This window comes from Hydra vulgaris, chromosome 01 (assembly GCF_038396675.1).
Source record: "Hydra vulgaris chromosome 01, alternate assembly HydraT2T_AEP".
NCBI classification, from domain to species: Eukaryota; Metazoa; Cnidaria; class Hydrozoa; order Anthoathecata; family Hydridae; genus Hydra; species Hydra vulgaris.
Window position 1 is genome coordinate 51,491,072 of NC_088920.1, and position 13,591 is coordinate 51,504,662.

At 27.5% G+C, this 13,591-nt stretch overlaps 1 protein-coding gene across 1 annotated transcript; it reads right to left on the bottom strand.

The window, feature by feature from the left end:
- Positions 1 to 1,569: 1,569 nt before the first annotated feature.
- Positions 1,570 to 5,620, bottom strand: LOC100203869 (kidney mitochondrial carrier protein 1). The gene is made up of 7 exons (XM_065788534.1): positions 5,513 to 5,620; positions 4,200 to 4,630; positions 3,973 to 4,097; positions 3,609 to 3,669; positions 3,271 to 3,351; positions 3,078 to 3,158; positions 1,570 to 1,744 (listed from the first exon to the last, which is right to left on the bottom strand). Exons 1-7 carry the CDS (start codon positions 5,565 to 5,567, stop codon positions 1,700 to 1,702), a joined length of 879 nt encoding a protein of 292 aa, XP_065644606.1. The 5' UTR covers positions 5,568 to 5,620; the 3' UTR covers positions 1,570 to 1,699.
- Between the last annotated feature and the right edge of the window lie 7,971 nt (positions 5,621 to 13,591).

Genomic DNA, 13,591 nt, shown 5'->3' on the forward strand with positions numbered 1-13,591 from the left:
AAGCTTCAAAAAATGTGTATGCAAGCAACGAGTATCATTTTGCAAGCTAATTAAAAGAATAATTTCCGCATGTTTATGATAGTGATGGTTTCGATAGACAAACCTGTACTTAAGTTTTAAAGTTTTTGGTTGAATTGATTTTATTCTCCGAGTGAATACCTAACATGAATTGAAATCTGAGAAAAAATTTTTTTTAATAGTTTTTTACCACTTGTCAGATTAGTTATTTTTAACTTAATTTGTACAGGTAGGGAAAAATTGACTGGATCCTCAGCCTACATAATGCTAAGATATTTTAGCTCTACTATTTTTAGCAAGTTGATATTAGGTTAGCTTTTTTTTGATTTATTTTGAAGCAAATAAAATTATTTACAATAAGATTGTTTACTAATATAATAAATAGCTGGAACAAGAAGAAGAAATATAGTTTTATAGTTATATTTTATTTGTTGTATATATATATATATATATATATATATATATATATATATATATATATATATATATATATATATATATATATATATATAATTATAGTTATAGCTATACTTTTATAGTTTTATAAATTTTATAGCTTTATTACAGAGACCCGTTTACTCCGTCGCCATCAATTTAAATTACAAAAAAGATTTTATTATTACTAAATATAGATATTAATAAATGTTAAATACAATGATATATGAATAAACAATAGTATTACAATAAACAATAGTATTATATTTTAAGACAAATAAAATCAAGACAAAAATAAATGAGTAATGACTTTTTCCAGTTTATTAATTTTGTGCACAGATTGAAAAGAAATAATCAAAATTAGATTCTCTTTCTAATAAGAACCGTTTAGATTCTTTTTAGCATAACATTTTTGCAAATGTATTTCTTTTAAATAAACGTTTTGCTAATTCAGAACACATCTAAAAGATTATCTCGATAAGCAGAAGATTTTGTTTGGTGTTACGTTTGAACAAACATCAAAGTGAACATAAAAATCTGAAGAAGACATTAAAAAAGGGTCTGTTTCTTAGAAAAATATCGACTATAGTTAGAAATTATAAGCTGGATATTTAATAAAGTTTAACAAGGTTGTATGACAATTATTCAAACATATATTTATGCTAATTTATAACAAGATTTTTTTGCAACATATTAGAGCATTTAAAATATTTTTAAGGGTTTTATTTGTCTATTTTGTCACGCCTCTGCTGACACACTAGAATGTGTCAGTAAAGGGGTAAAATATTTTTCAGACTCAAATTGTTTTCGTAAAGCAAGGGAAAAATTGCAATTTTTTCTGTGCTCACGTTTATTAAATTGATATTATTTTACAAAACATGACATCAATGTCAACCACAGGAACAAACATACCCTTAAAAAAACGCACCTAGTGATTACCTGGTTATAAGGAATTTTTGAAGAAAAAAGTTTATTTACAACAAGTAAGTTTATAACTAGCTATTAAATTTCATCAAAACTTTCTCAACACTCAAAAGGAGATGTCCGAGGTTCGAGCCCCCTCATATTTGATTTCAAATTGTTTATTTTTAAAGACATTTGAAAAGCATATCGTAATTCTTTTTTAAATATATATTCAGAATGTTATTTAAAAATCTTTAAAAAAATAAAAAAATCTTTCAAGTACAATATAAATTAGCCATTTGGTCACCAAACTTCAAAAAGCGTAGGATTATTTATGGCTCCTTTATTTTCTTTCCAAAATTTTGAACTGTTCATAAGACATAAAAAACTATCAATACGTTAAGGGTTTGTAAACTAAATTAAAGCAAAAATAGGTATAGTAATACAGAAAAATTTTTTAAATTTTGATTCTAAAAACGATTTTGTTTGTTTAATTCATAATAAATAAATCAATAAATACGTTATAATCAAATAAATCATAAATAAGTTATTAATAAATACATTATAAGCAAATACATTATTTATAACGTATTTATTAATAACTTATTTATGATTTATAATACTTATTTATAATTACTTATTTATAAATAAGTTACAAGTATATATTTTATAAATAAATGATAAACAAGTTATAAATAATAAATTAAATAAATATAAATAAATACGTTATAAATAAATACGAAAATAAATAAGAACATATTTATATTAACGCAGATAATTTTTAAGTGAGGAGCCCATCTGTAAAACGCGCTAAGTCATAAAAATAAAAATTTTGAGTTAATTCTATTTTCACATTCTATATACTGAAACCTTTTATCTATATAAATAATAAACCAATTTCAAAAATTTCTTTTTTTGGTCCTAAAAATGGACAAAGAAAATATTAATTTCTTTTCGTGCACAACTAAGAGTAGCTGAGTTTTTGGTTTTTTCAAAAATTATGTTGAGTTAATAATATTTTTTTGATTAAGTTTTTAGAAATTTTAATTTCAGTTATTAAAGCAAGTGGACTTTACCTTTTATAGCAAAAATAGGTTCTGAAAAACTATACTAACTTTATTGTATATCATAAAGCTACAAAGAATGAGCCAGAAAAAAAATCTTTAGATATTCTAGAACATCATTGAACAGATATGTTTTATTTACAAAAATCTACCATTTTATAAAGAATACTTTTGTATAGAATAGGGATTTTCTGCACAATGTGTACAAAACAACAAATCCAATAAAATAAGATTTTAATAACGCCTCTGCTAGTACTGCACTCAAATAGTTTCTGTGCGCTTTGGCTTTTTTGGTCACAACTTTGCATAGTTACCCTACTTTACAGTGTTATCTTGAAAAAAATAAAAAGAAAGCAAACTTTAAGTCGGACTTAAGTTAAAATTATCCAAATAACATGTCTTACACAAAATGTAAAAAAAATAACTATAATTGTACAAAAATTGTACTTGTACAAAAATTACAAAAATTAAAACAAAAAATACAAAAATTGTACTTGTACAAAAAATAACTTATCTCATTCAATCATGTGCAAAACAAAGCAACTATTAGGCGTTAACTGTAGAGTAACATCCTTTTAACTGTAGAGTAACATCCTTTTAAATTCCTTTTATTGCTACTTTCTTTTTATTGTAAAAAAAAAATAACAGAAAAGATACAATAATATTCCATGGACCTAATCTTACAAACGTCGGTACAAATCCTTTGTACAAAGCAAAAAAACCTTCATAACGTATTGTCTGAAGCAAAAAAAATTAATAACAATATTTATTCATTTAAAAAAAAACAATGAACTAAACAAACTAATTATTAGGATCAAGGTGTTTCTATTATTGAAATAAAAACAATTACTTGCAATGCACAATCTAAACTTCCTCTATAAATTCTATTTTTAACACCTGATTGACTGATTTCTTGATTCATCATTCGAGTCTGAGAAAATACACACATAAATTAACATAAATTAGAAGAAACTTGACAATTGTTTAAATAAGAAATTGTAAAGTTCCAAATTAAAACGAATATTATAATATAAAAATGAATTAATTTTTTAATTTTTAGACAAATTTTTATTCTTAGATACTATAAGATAATTAGTAAGCATGTTTTCTGTGGGAAGTACTGCAAGACGTTAAACTTTCCAAATTTTAAAATTAAATCTCAAATTGAAATCAATCAAAATAGAGTACCTTGATTACATCAATTGGATTTGACCCCAAAGCTCCAACAAATCCAGCTAAAAAACTTGCACTAAATAATAAAAAGAAAAAACATATAAAAATAAAAAAATTATCTAAAAAAAAACAAAAAAACATCTAATATTAAATATAAGAATACAATTAAAAGGAAAAGAGTGTACAAAAAAAAATGGTGTAAAAAGAGAATAAAAAAAATAAACAATAAAAAAGAAATATAATAAAAAGTAAAAAATATAAAAAAAATCTCAAAATAATATAAATGTAAATAATAAATGATAAACATAGATTTACATTTATAATAAGATTAGACAGATACACTAAAAGAATACATCCAATTAAAAAACTTTATACCTACAGAAAATGAGTTGCAACATTGTCAGAAAGCAAATTATGATCAATCAACGATTTTTTTGTGTAATCATACACAGATAATTCTAATCCTGCAACAACTGCAGCACGTTGAGCTGTAGCTCCAACTCCCTAAAGGTTATGAGAATATATACAATATATTTGAACTATATTACAAGAAATACATGAACAAATTTGTGTTAAAAAAATGAAACACATATTAGCATAGATTACCCTGTACAATCCTCGAAAACCTTCATGTTGATAAATATAAGCAAAGCTTGCAATTAATCCTGGTGGATAATGAGATGAGTGAGTTTTAGATTGTAGCCGAACTTTCAGAACATCAGTTGGGTTACATATTGAAGATGAAATAGCACCTGCAGATACACCAGAAATCATATTTGAAAGTAAAGTCTCGTTTTTTGAGTCATTAACTAAGATTTTCTTAATCCAATGGTAAAGACCAATTTTTATTGTTCCATAAGTTGCTTGGCGTAATAAAGCTGGTTTAATACCACTGTATAAAGCTTGAATGCCTTCCTCTCTTGATATTTTAAAAGCAGCATGAAACATGCCTTTGTATCGCAATTGCTTAAGTGATGCCTCTATAACCTGACCTTGAATTTGCAATCTTGTTTTAGTAGTATCAATTGGAAAAGTTCCTTTATGAAACAAAACGAAAATTTCTTCAAGAATTTTAATATTAAAACACAAAAAATATACTTAAAAAAATAGGTTAACAGGTTTGTTAAAAAAATTATTTGACTAAATAAATATTGAATAAAGTTGTTGCTTGATAGGGTCTATCATAGCAATACCACAGCGCAACAAAAAATATATGTTGTTTGACAAAAAGAAAGTAATTTTCATGAACTTTACTCTCTTATATCTCTTTTTTATAATTAAGCAAAAACCCAAAAAGCAAAAAAAGGTTTTTTTTATATCAAATAGTATAAATATAGAATATACTAAGTTTTATATGACTTCACACATATATATTATTCATGTCCTGAGACCACTATTGATATAAAACATGCCACAAAAACGTATTTTCAAAAGTAATTTTTAAAGGTAAGGATTCCTAATTACCAAAACATTTCAAATTTATTTGAAACTTTCCATATAGTTAAAAAAGAGATAAGTAATCTAATAGAGTCATTAAGTAGAACAATGACTTAAATTGTCTGAAAATCAACTAAATGACTACAAAAAAATTTTAATATGGTTCTTCATGTAGCATAAAAAACTTGTTTTGCTTTATTAACTAGAGAATTTGCAAATTAAAATAAACAACAAATAAAATAAATAAAAAAATAATTAATTTTCTAATTTAATAATAGTTTAATGGTCATTATTACTAAAAGTGAAAATAATAAAAACTTATTATTGCCAACTCTATAATAGAATTTATATAATATGGAGTATAAAGCAAGTTTAGCCTTGTTAAATTTCCATAATCAGCCCTGACCATAACTAAAAGGTTGTTTTTCTTAAAATTATAAATATATAATATTGAAATCTAATCATAGACATTACAGTTTTACCTAGCTCTGCCGTCATTGAAGCAAGACCACCATACAAAAATGGTTTCCAGTCCATGATTAATAATATAATAATTTCCTACTAAAAAAATTTGAAAATCAGTATCACTATATATTTTCATTTTTGCATAGTGTAAATGTTTTCACTATTCCCGTTTAGTTGTGAAAATTCTTTCCGTTAGTATCATTTTGTTATATTAGACATTTATATAATTTAATCAAAATTGTTCAAACTAGAAAATATTTTTACTAGCAAAACTATTACTATAAACTGCTAATAAAACACATGATTAGGGAAAACGTAAACAAAAAAATTCAAATTACTAAAAAACCGGTAGCTTTTTTTATTCTTTCGTTTTTTTTTGGTTCGGTTTTTCCAAAATGTTACAGAGTACCGCAACACTTATCGTCGCATTCCTACTAAAGCTTGGTTTCCAATAGTTGTAGAAATGTTGTGCAACAGTTGTGCGTTTTTGTTGTACAACAATTGTTGCCGAGATTGGTTTGATTCTATTTCCGCAACCTTTGTTTTACAACATAAATTTTGTTGTACAACCGACGTTAAGTTGTGCAACTTACGCAAGAAAATGTTTCCATTATAAAGCATTATTGTTGTGCAACTGTTGTACGACATTTCTACAACCATTGGAAGCCAAGCTTTAATAACGAAATAGGTTATTAATCCAAAAATTATTAAATCTTTTTAATAACTTATTCAGGACATCATATAATAGAAAAAATAATTTCTTATAACGAAATTAGATTTTTTTTAATGTATTCTCACCTATTGCACCTTCTAACATCGCGTACAATCCTGTCCTCTGTCTTTATGCTATCTTTCTAAATCGTCTATTTCTATCTTTCACTTTGACATATCTTCGTTCTTCCTAAAATCACATTACTCTTGCTCCGCAGAGCGGGTTATGACGCTCCTTTTGGAGCCGAACTTGTCTTTGCGGTCCTCGGTAATGTGGCCTATATATGGCAATTAGCCGGAGGAGGGTAAACCACAATACCTATTCAGGACATCATTCATATTTTTATAGTGCATTACTAAAAAAAAAATTCAAGTATTTAAAAAACAGGTTTTTTTCTTCTTTGATTGATCAATTTTATTTTACGGGTATTAAAGAGTTATTTAAAAACTCCTTTATCTGAGATAAGGCCGTAAGGACTTCTTGGGACACCTAAATGAATTTAAAAAAATGTATATATATATATATATATATATATATATATACATATATATATATATATATATATATATATATATATATATATATATATATATATATATATATATATATATATATATATATATATATATATATAATATCTTTTTCTTGTTTATATTAATGAAATCTTCTCATCTTCCAATAAACTCAACTTTGTACTTTTTGCTGACAATACGCAAGTATTTTTTAGCCTCAAAAACATTAACCTAATGTTTAATACGATTAATCAAGAACTACAAAATCTAAACGAATGGTTTAAGTCTAACAAACTCTCGCTCAGCGTATAAAAAAGCAAATATACTCTTTTTACAAAACCCTCTGACTTTGACAGTCTCCCTTTAAAACTTCCCATACTACTTATTGACAAAAATAAACTTAAAAGAGAGTACTCAATTAAATTTTTAGGTATATTTCTTTATAAAACTGTTAGCTGAAGTAATCATATTAAAAAAGTGGGAAAAAAATATCTAAAATTGTTAGAATTATGTATAAATCAATGCATGCTCTTAATACAACTTATTTTAAAAAATTTTAATTTCGCGTTTATTTTACAGCTGCATCAATTACTGTAACATAATCTGGGCGAGTACTTGTTCAACAAAGTTAAACACAATTTTCAAAAAACAAAAACATGCTCATCATGTCGCACAGGGTCAGGAAGATTAAAGAAGGTGGGGGAGGAGGATTTGCCCTTCCCGGCCCCATCCATGCCTGAAGGTCTTGAGCCTCACTATAAATCAAGATGCGCAAGTAAGACACACACAAATACAAATTAATGATAACTATTCATTGTTTAAATGCATCAGTTTTGCAAAGACAATACAGTAAATATGATTGTTATTTCCACGAATAAAATATGAAATGTTCAATAAAATAATCAATGACATCGTAAAGCAACCTTATATTATTATTTATTATTGCAAGAGAGTAATTCCATGACCGTCACAGAGTGACAACCATCTTTTTTTTCAGTTAATACAGATGATATAGATTCAGCTAATATAGATAAACTGATTTATTAACTTGGCATTAAACAAAAAGTTTAGACATTACTCTTACAAGTTTTATAGCTAAATAACATTTTTTAATTAAATTTCAAACAGGCGCACCTTTAATTAACTAGTGGTAAATGTTTCTGCGTGACGTCACAGCGTGACCAGACACATTTGAGTAATTATAAACAAGGTAAATGGGTTATTTTTAATAAATTTAAAATTTAGTAGAGAGGTACTAGATAAAGATATAATTACATCTTCATAAAAATAGTTCTTACATAGTAATCTTCAGGACACGCCCATACTGTATCAGTGTCAAATCGCGTTCATATTATATTGCTGTCATATATACAACGTTTTAAGATTTTTTCATGATTTTATCTGAAGACGTAAGTTGTTTCACTGAATACTTGGCACTTGAATAGGGTCGCATTTCTTTTTTCCCATTATTGTTTTGAACTAGGTGCGCTGCAAATATTCCTGTTTTTGCTCGTGTTTTTGTAAATAACTCATCAATTTTAAATTTTTTTATTGGATTTATAATATCTTTCATAGAAACAAAATAGACATTGAAATTAGTCTCATTTTTAACAGCTTCATGAAAAGTTATGGCATCAGTTATTATAATTTTTCTCTTGGTTATTTTGCTGACTGCCCTTCATCTTGCCACAAAGTTGAAAAAATTTCAGCAAAATCCACTTAAAAAACGGCTGTGTCTGGATTACTTTGAAGTTGGATCTTATGATCACGATTTGCCTTTGATTGTTTCTGTTTAATAAAATAATGCCAAAGAAATGAAGATAAAGATTTTGAAAAGGTGCTGTAAAGATCATTCTTCAATCATCTCCTCTTCCCTTTTTTTCAACTTTTTAAATATATTCTTTTCTTTTACATTCAACAACTTTTTCCCATTGGTACCATGTAATGCATTTATTCTTGTCAGTTTCATACAAAACATATAGATTATGAAACTTTGCAGCACCTTTGCATGTTGTACACATATTATTATAACAAATGTCTTTTTCACTATCACATACAATACTAAGAGGAAATTAATGTGAATACACTGGAAAATTTGAATAAAACTTGTGCAGCGCTTCAAGGATAAGGATTATATTTTGATGTTGTTGACTCCAACAAACGTTTCTTGACATTGAACTAGACAAGCACATGTGGTGGGTGTAAACTAGCAAATTTTGATTTTCCAACTGATTTTTCAGGATAACTACCTTTAAAAACAGCATAAGCTTCTTTAACATTCATATGCAAATGACGTTTTTGCACAGTTTCTTTCTTGTTCTTTAATCTCACCACAATGGTGTCTCTTTTACCGGGTACTTGACGGGATCATGCTGGTAAAAATCAAGAACCAATTTTACAGTTAAAGCATCTAATTCATTCTCACTAAGTATTTTTTCTAGGCTAGGGATTTCAGTCATGAGCTTCATTAACATTCATATACAAATATTTTAATCATTTTGTTCATATACAAATATTTATTCATTTTTGTTAAAAGTTTTTGTATAACTTTAGCCTTCTTTCTGTGTTATTTTGGTTGTGCTGACTCGGCTCTCTTAACAGCTTTTCCAAGAGTGCTTTCCGATTTGTATGGGGGTGATGAAACAGCTACAGATTTTTATTCTACTATTTCTCTTTTGTTGCCTTTCTTTTTCTCGTTGAGCCACCAATTTAGCAACTCTTCTTTCTTTCCTCCTTTTTGATTCTTTTTCTTTAACTACTTTCTCACGAAATTTTTCTAACTGCCTTTCACGATACTTCTTTTGACATTCAGCATGAGTAAGAGGCATGTTAAACCCTTGAAAGATTAAAAAAAAGCCACACAGTAGTTATGGAGACTCACGTATTACACCTAAGGCTCAATGGAGTTACACTTACCCCTTAGAGAGACATTATGTATCCCTAAAGAGAGCGTCAAAGATAGCTGAGCATTCATTCTCCAAATGTTGCTTATGCAAAACATACCTATATTTTTGTAGTCTTTGTAGATAGCGTTATTAAACGATTAAAATTTGGTTTCAGTTTAGCAGTTTTAAATTTAGTTTTAAATTTTGTTAAAAAATTGTCACGCCGTGACATAAAAAGATTCTAAAAATAACTTGAGCTAATTATTTTTTTAAACATGTTAGTATTTTTTTTGATGTACTAGATAGAGTTCTTATTGTGCTGGAATTTTAAACTCCTAAGTTTTACTGGTTGTCTTAGAAATAAAACTATTGGTACCCTAGTCAAGCGTGACAATAGTGGTAATAACATTTGATTAAAATAAATGGTTTTCTGAATTCGTCTGGCAATAAGTATGTTTTCATCATAAATTTTTTATAGGTTCAATTGAACTTTGGCGATTGAAAATGAATTAAATTATCGCAAAAACGTCTATTTTTACCTTATGCTTCAGCCCATATTATTTTTTATAATAGCGGCAAACTATAACAAGCTATATATTTTCTGAAAGAGGAGTAGTAGAACTTTCTACTGATATATATTAGTGCTGATATATATTATTATTATTTATATTGGCTTGGTTTAATTTATTCATTTTTTGTGGGACTGTCGTGGAATTTCTCTAGAGTAAACTTTCTTAAGTAAGAGACTAAAAAATTAAGTTGTTACAAAAAATTGTGTTTTTATCGAGTCATGCGTATACATTTTATAATATATATAAAGTATTTATGAAAAAAATATAGTAAAATAAAAATGTCAAGGATCTCATTTACATCAGTATAATTTAATCTACTTTCATGTATTAAAATTCATTTTTGAGCGATCAATAACTGGTTACTCGTCACTTAGAAACAAATTTTATGTACCGCAGAACGGGTCACTCGTCACGAAAGGGTTAAACAATAAAATACTAATCGTATTTGGTAATCATAACTTAGCAGCAAATTTGTATTTTAAAGAAAAAACATAAACGTTTATATTTTGATTTCTTATAAATGGTACTATTACGCTACTTGCAGCGCAAAGTTATCATTTTTAATTTTTATAAATATTATCAATGTATAAAATTTATTTTTAATAAACTATAATACAGTATCGTCCACAATTGTTTTCGTCGCGTCCATAATTATATTCGTTGCAGTCCATAATTATTTTCGTCGCGTCCATAATTAGTTTTGCCGCGTCCACAATTATTTTCGTAATAAAAAATACTTTAATTTTCAAATGTTTTACAGCAAATTAAGAAAAAAAATTCAAGAATAATTTAATCACATAAACTCATTACGCTAAATTCCTTTTAACACCCACTCAAGCATGTGAGAATAATAATTTTCAAAAGAGTATTTAATAAAACCTGTTAAAATCTCAGTAATAGTATTAATCGTTTTATGTGGATTATTAGTTCGTGGTTGTATCCTTCTGAATAAATTTTTCATCACACCAAAAAACTCCTCGATAGGATTAAGTTGAGGGCTGTAAGGTGGTAAAAACTGGAAAGTACAATTGCTTTCTCGAAATACCGATTCTACAATAGATGTTAGTAGAGTAGATGTTACAGTAGAGATGGAACCACGCATTGTCCATTATTACAACATATCTTCAATCACTTATAGCTGGTCTTAAATCTTGTTCGATCCACTCGTTCATGCTAGCAGTATTAAAGGCCCCAACCTTTATTTTAAAATCAATACATCCCGAAAATGAAATGGCGCTTATTAAGCTAACATTCCTTCCTTTCTGTGTGGGGACTGTAATATATGGGGTACTTCCCAACAATGCATATCCATAATGTCGTGAATCATGCAAATTAAAACCGGTTTCATCAATATAAATCAGATCAGAATTTTGCAGAAAAGAAACATGATTGAAAAACGTGAACCTTGTTGCTATTACATGAGCTGAATTTCTCGCAACAATGACTGGTTTAAGCCTTTTACGGGTATATCCCATTTGTTTTAATTCTCCTTTAATTGTAGTTGTCGAGCATTTATGCTCTTCGGGCATTAATTCTGCAATGTCGATCGTAGTTAATTAATTATTTGCATTAATTAATAATTCAATTTCTCTCTTTCTTTCAATATTATCTCGTGCCGCTTTGCCATCTACTTGATTCGTTGCTATTCATCATTCTTTTTATTGTAGAAATATTTTCTTTGGTTGCAGATTTGTTTTTTCTTTGTTCTTTTGTTTCGACATTCGAATGATTGATGTTTGTATTGTTTTTGTTTGCCATTATATATTTCGTGATAAAAATACTAAAATATTTTTATTACGAAAAAAATTGTGGACGTGATGAAAATAATTATGGAACGGACGAAAATAATTATGGACAATACAGTAAAAGTTATTGCAATCTTTATTTAAATTCTAATAAATTAATGTTTCATAAACTTTATAGGTAGTAAATAGATAATGGAAGTCATAAAAATAAAGTCTAGTGGACAGAAGAAAGCTGAAAAGAGAAAATCCAAACATGCGAATGCTGCAAAAGACCAAAAGCAGACAAAGTTATCAATTGGTAATGGAAGCATACAAATACTACGCAATCCTATTATTGCAGCTGATAATGAACTGAAAAATATTAAAAAAGTTACTGTCCTTCATATTGTAGAGGACCCTGAGTAAAGAGCAGAACTGACTGTTCCAGAAGTTATCGTTCATGATAATGCGGATAGAGAAGAGTTGATTGTTCCAGAAGGTATTGCTTAGAATGAGAATAAGGATGAAATGGTTGTTCTAGAGGATGATATATCTAAAATAATAAATACAATTGTGTAAGAGCATGGAGCAAACTGCAAGGCACGTGTTAGATAGACTTCAAAAACATGAAAATTCTAAATCTCAATTTGCAGCCATCAATGATATTTTCGCAACTGAGAATAAGAAAAGAATTGATCACCTGTTTACAGTAAAAGACAAAGTGAAGAATTTTAGATAGAGTAACTAAAATTATTTTGTCTATTGGAAGGCAAGTTATTGCTTATTGGGTTAAACATCAAGGGTCTTAGGTTAGGTGTAATAATGGAAATAAAGCTCATGAGATAAAGGGCGGCAATTTTCTAGCACTTGCGATTTAATTCAGCAAACATCTTAAATACTCATTTAGAAGAATTTAGTAGAAAGAGCAGGAACAAAAAGGGCGTGAAAGGTCTGGGTTCATTAATAACTTTTCTGAGCAAGACAACTATTAACAGAATTACTCCAATTATTGGAGAACTTATCAAAAAATCTATTGTTAAAGAAGTTCAAGTTGACAAAAGATAGGGTGTTAGTGTTGTTGATCAACTAGCAATATCTCTTCGTTATGTAAAAAATGGAGATGCAATAGAGAGATTAGTAGGCATGATTGATTCCGTTTTATCCAAAAGTGAAAATCTACATAATAAAATATTTTTTGAATTAGTTTAGGCAGTAGTTATGACACATGTCCCTAATAAACAAACTATATATATAAATATCAAGAAATCAAATTAACTCATAAATCTTCATAATCGAGTGCTATTTTATTCTTTATTCTTCGTCCACAACTTGATAATCGAATTTTTTGATCTTCTTTTGTATTTTCAACTAAATTGTTCTCTTTAATTATTTTGCTATTCTCGCTCTCCAATTCCAACGACGTTGTACCACTACTTCATTCTTCAAACGAAAGAATGGCTTGTCCTCTGTGCATTATAGCCACGTTATCCAGAGTCAGGCATGAAGCAGATATAGCGTAACCTTTTCTAAGTTGAATTTGATTTTGACAAAGGATATGTCTATTGTGATTTAATTTTACTTCATATAATCTAGGGGCAACGCATTTAATTATTTTACCTTTAAGACTCCATTCACGAATTATTTCGTTTTGAATTGCAACAGTTTGACCTTGTCATATAACGTATGATTCA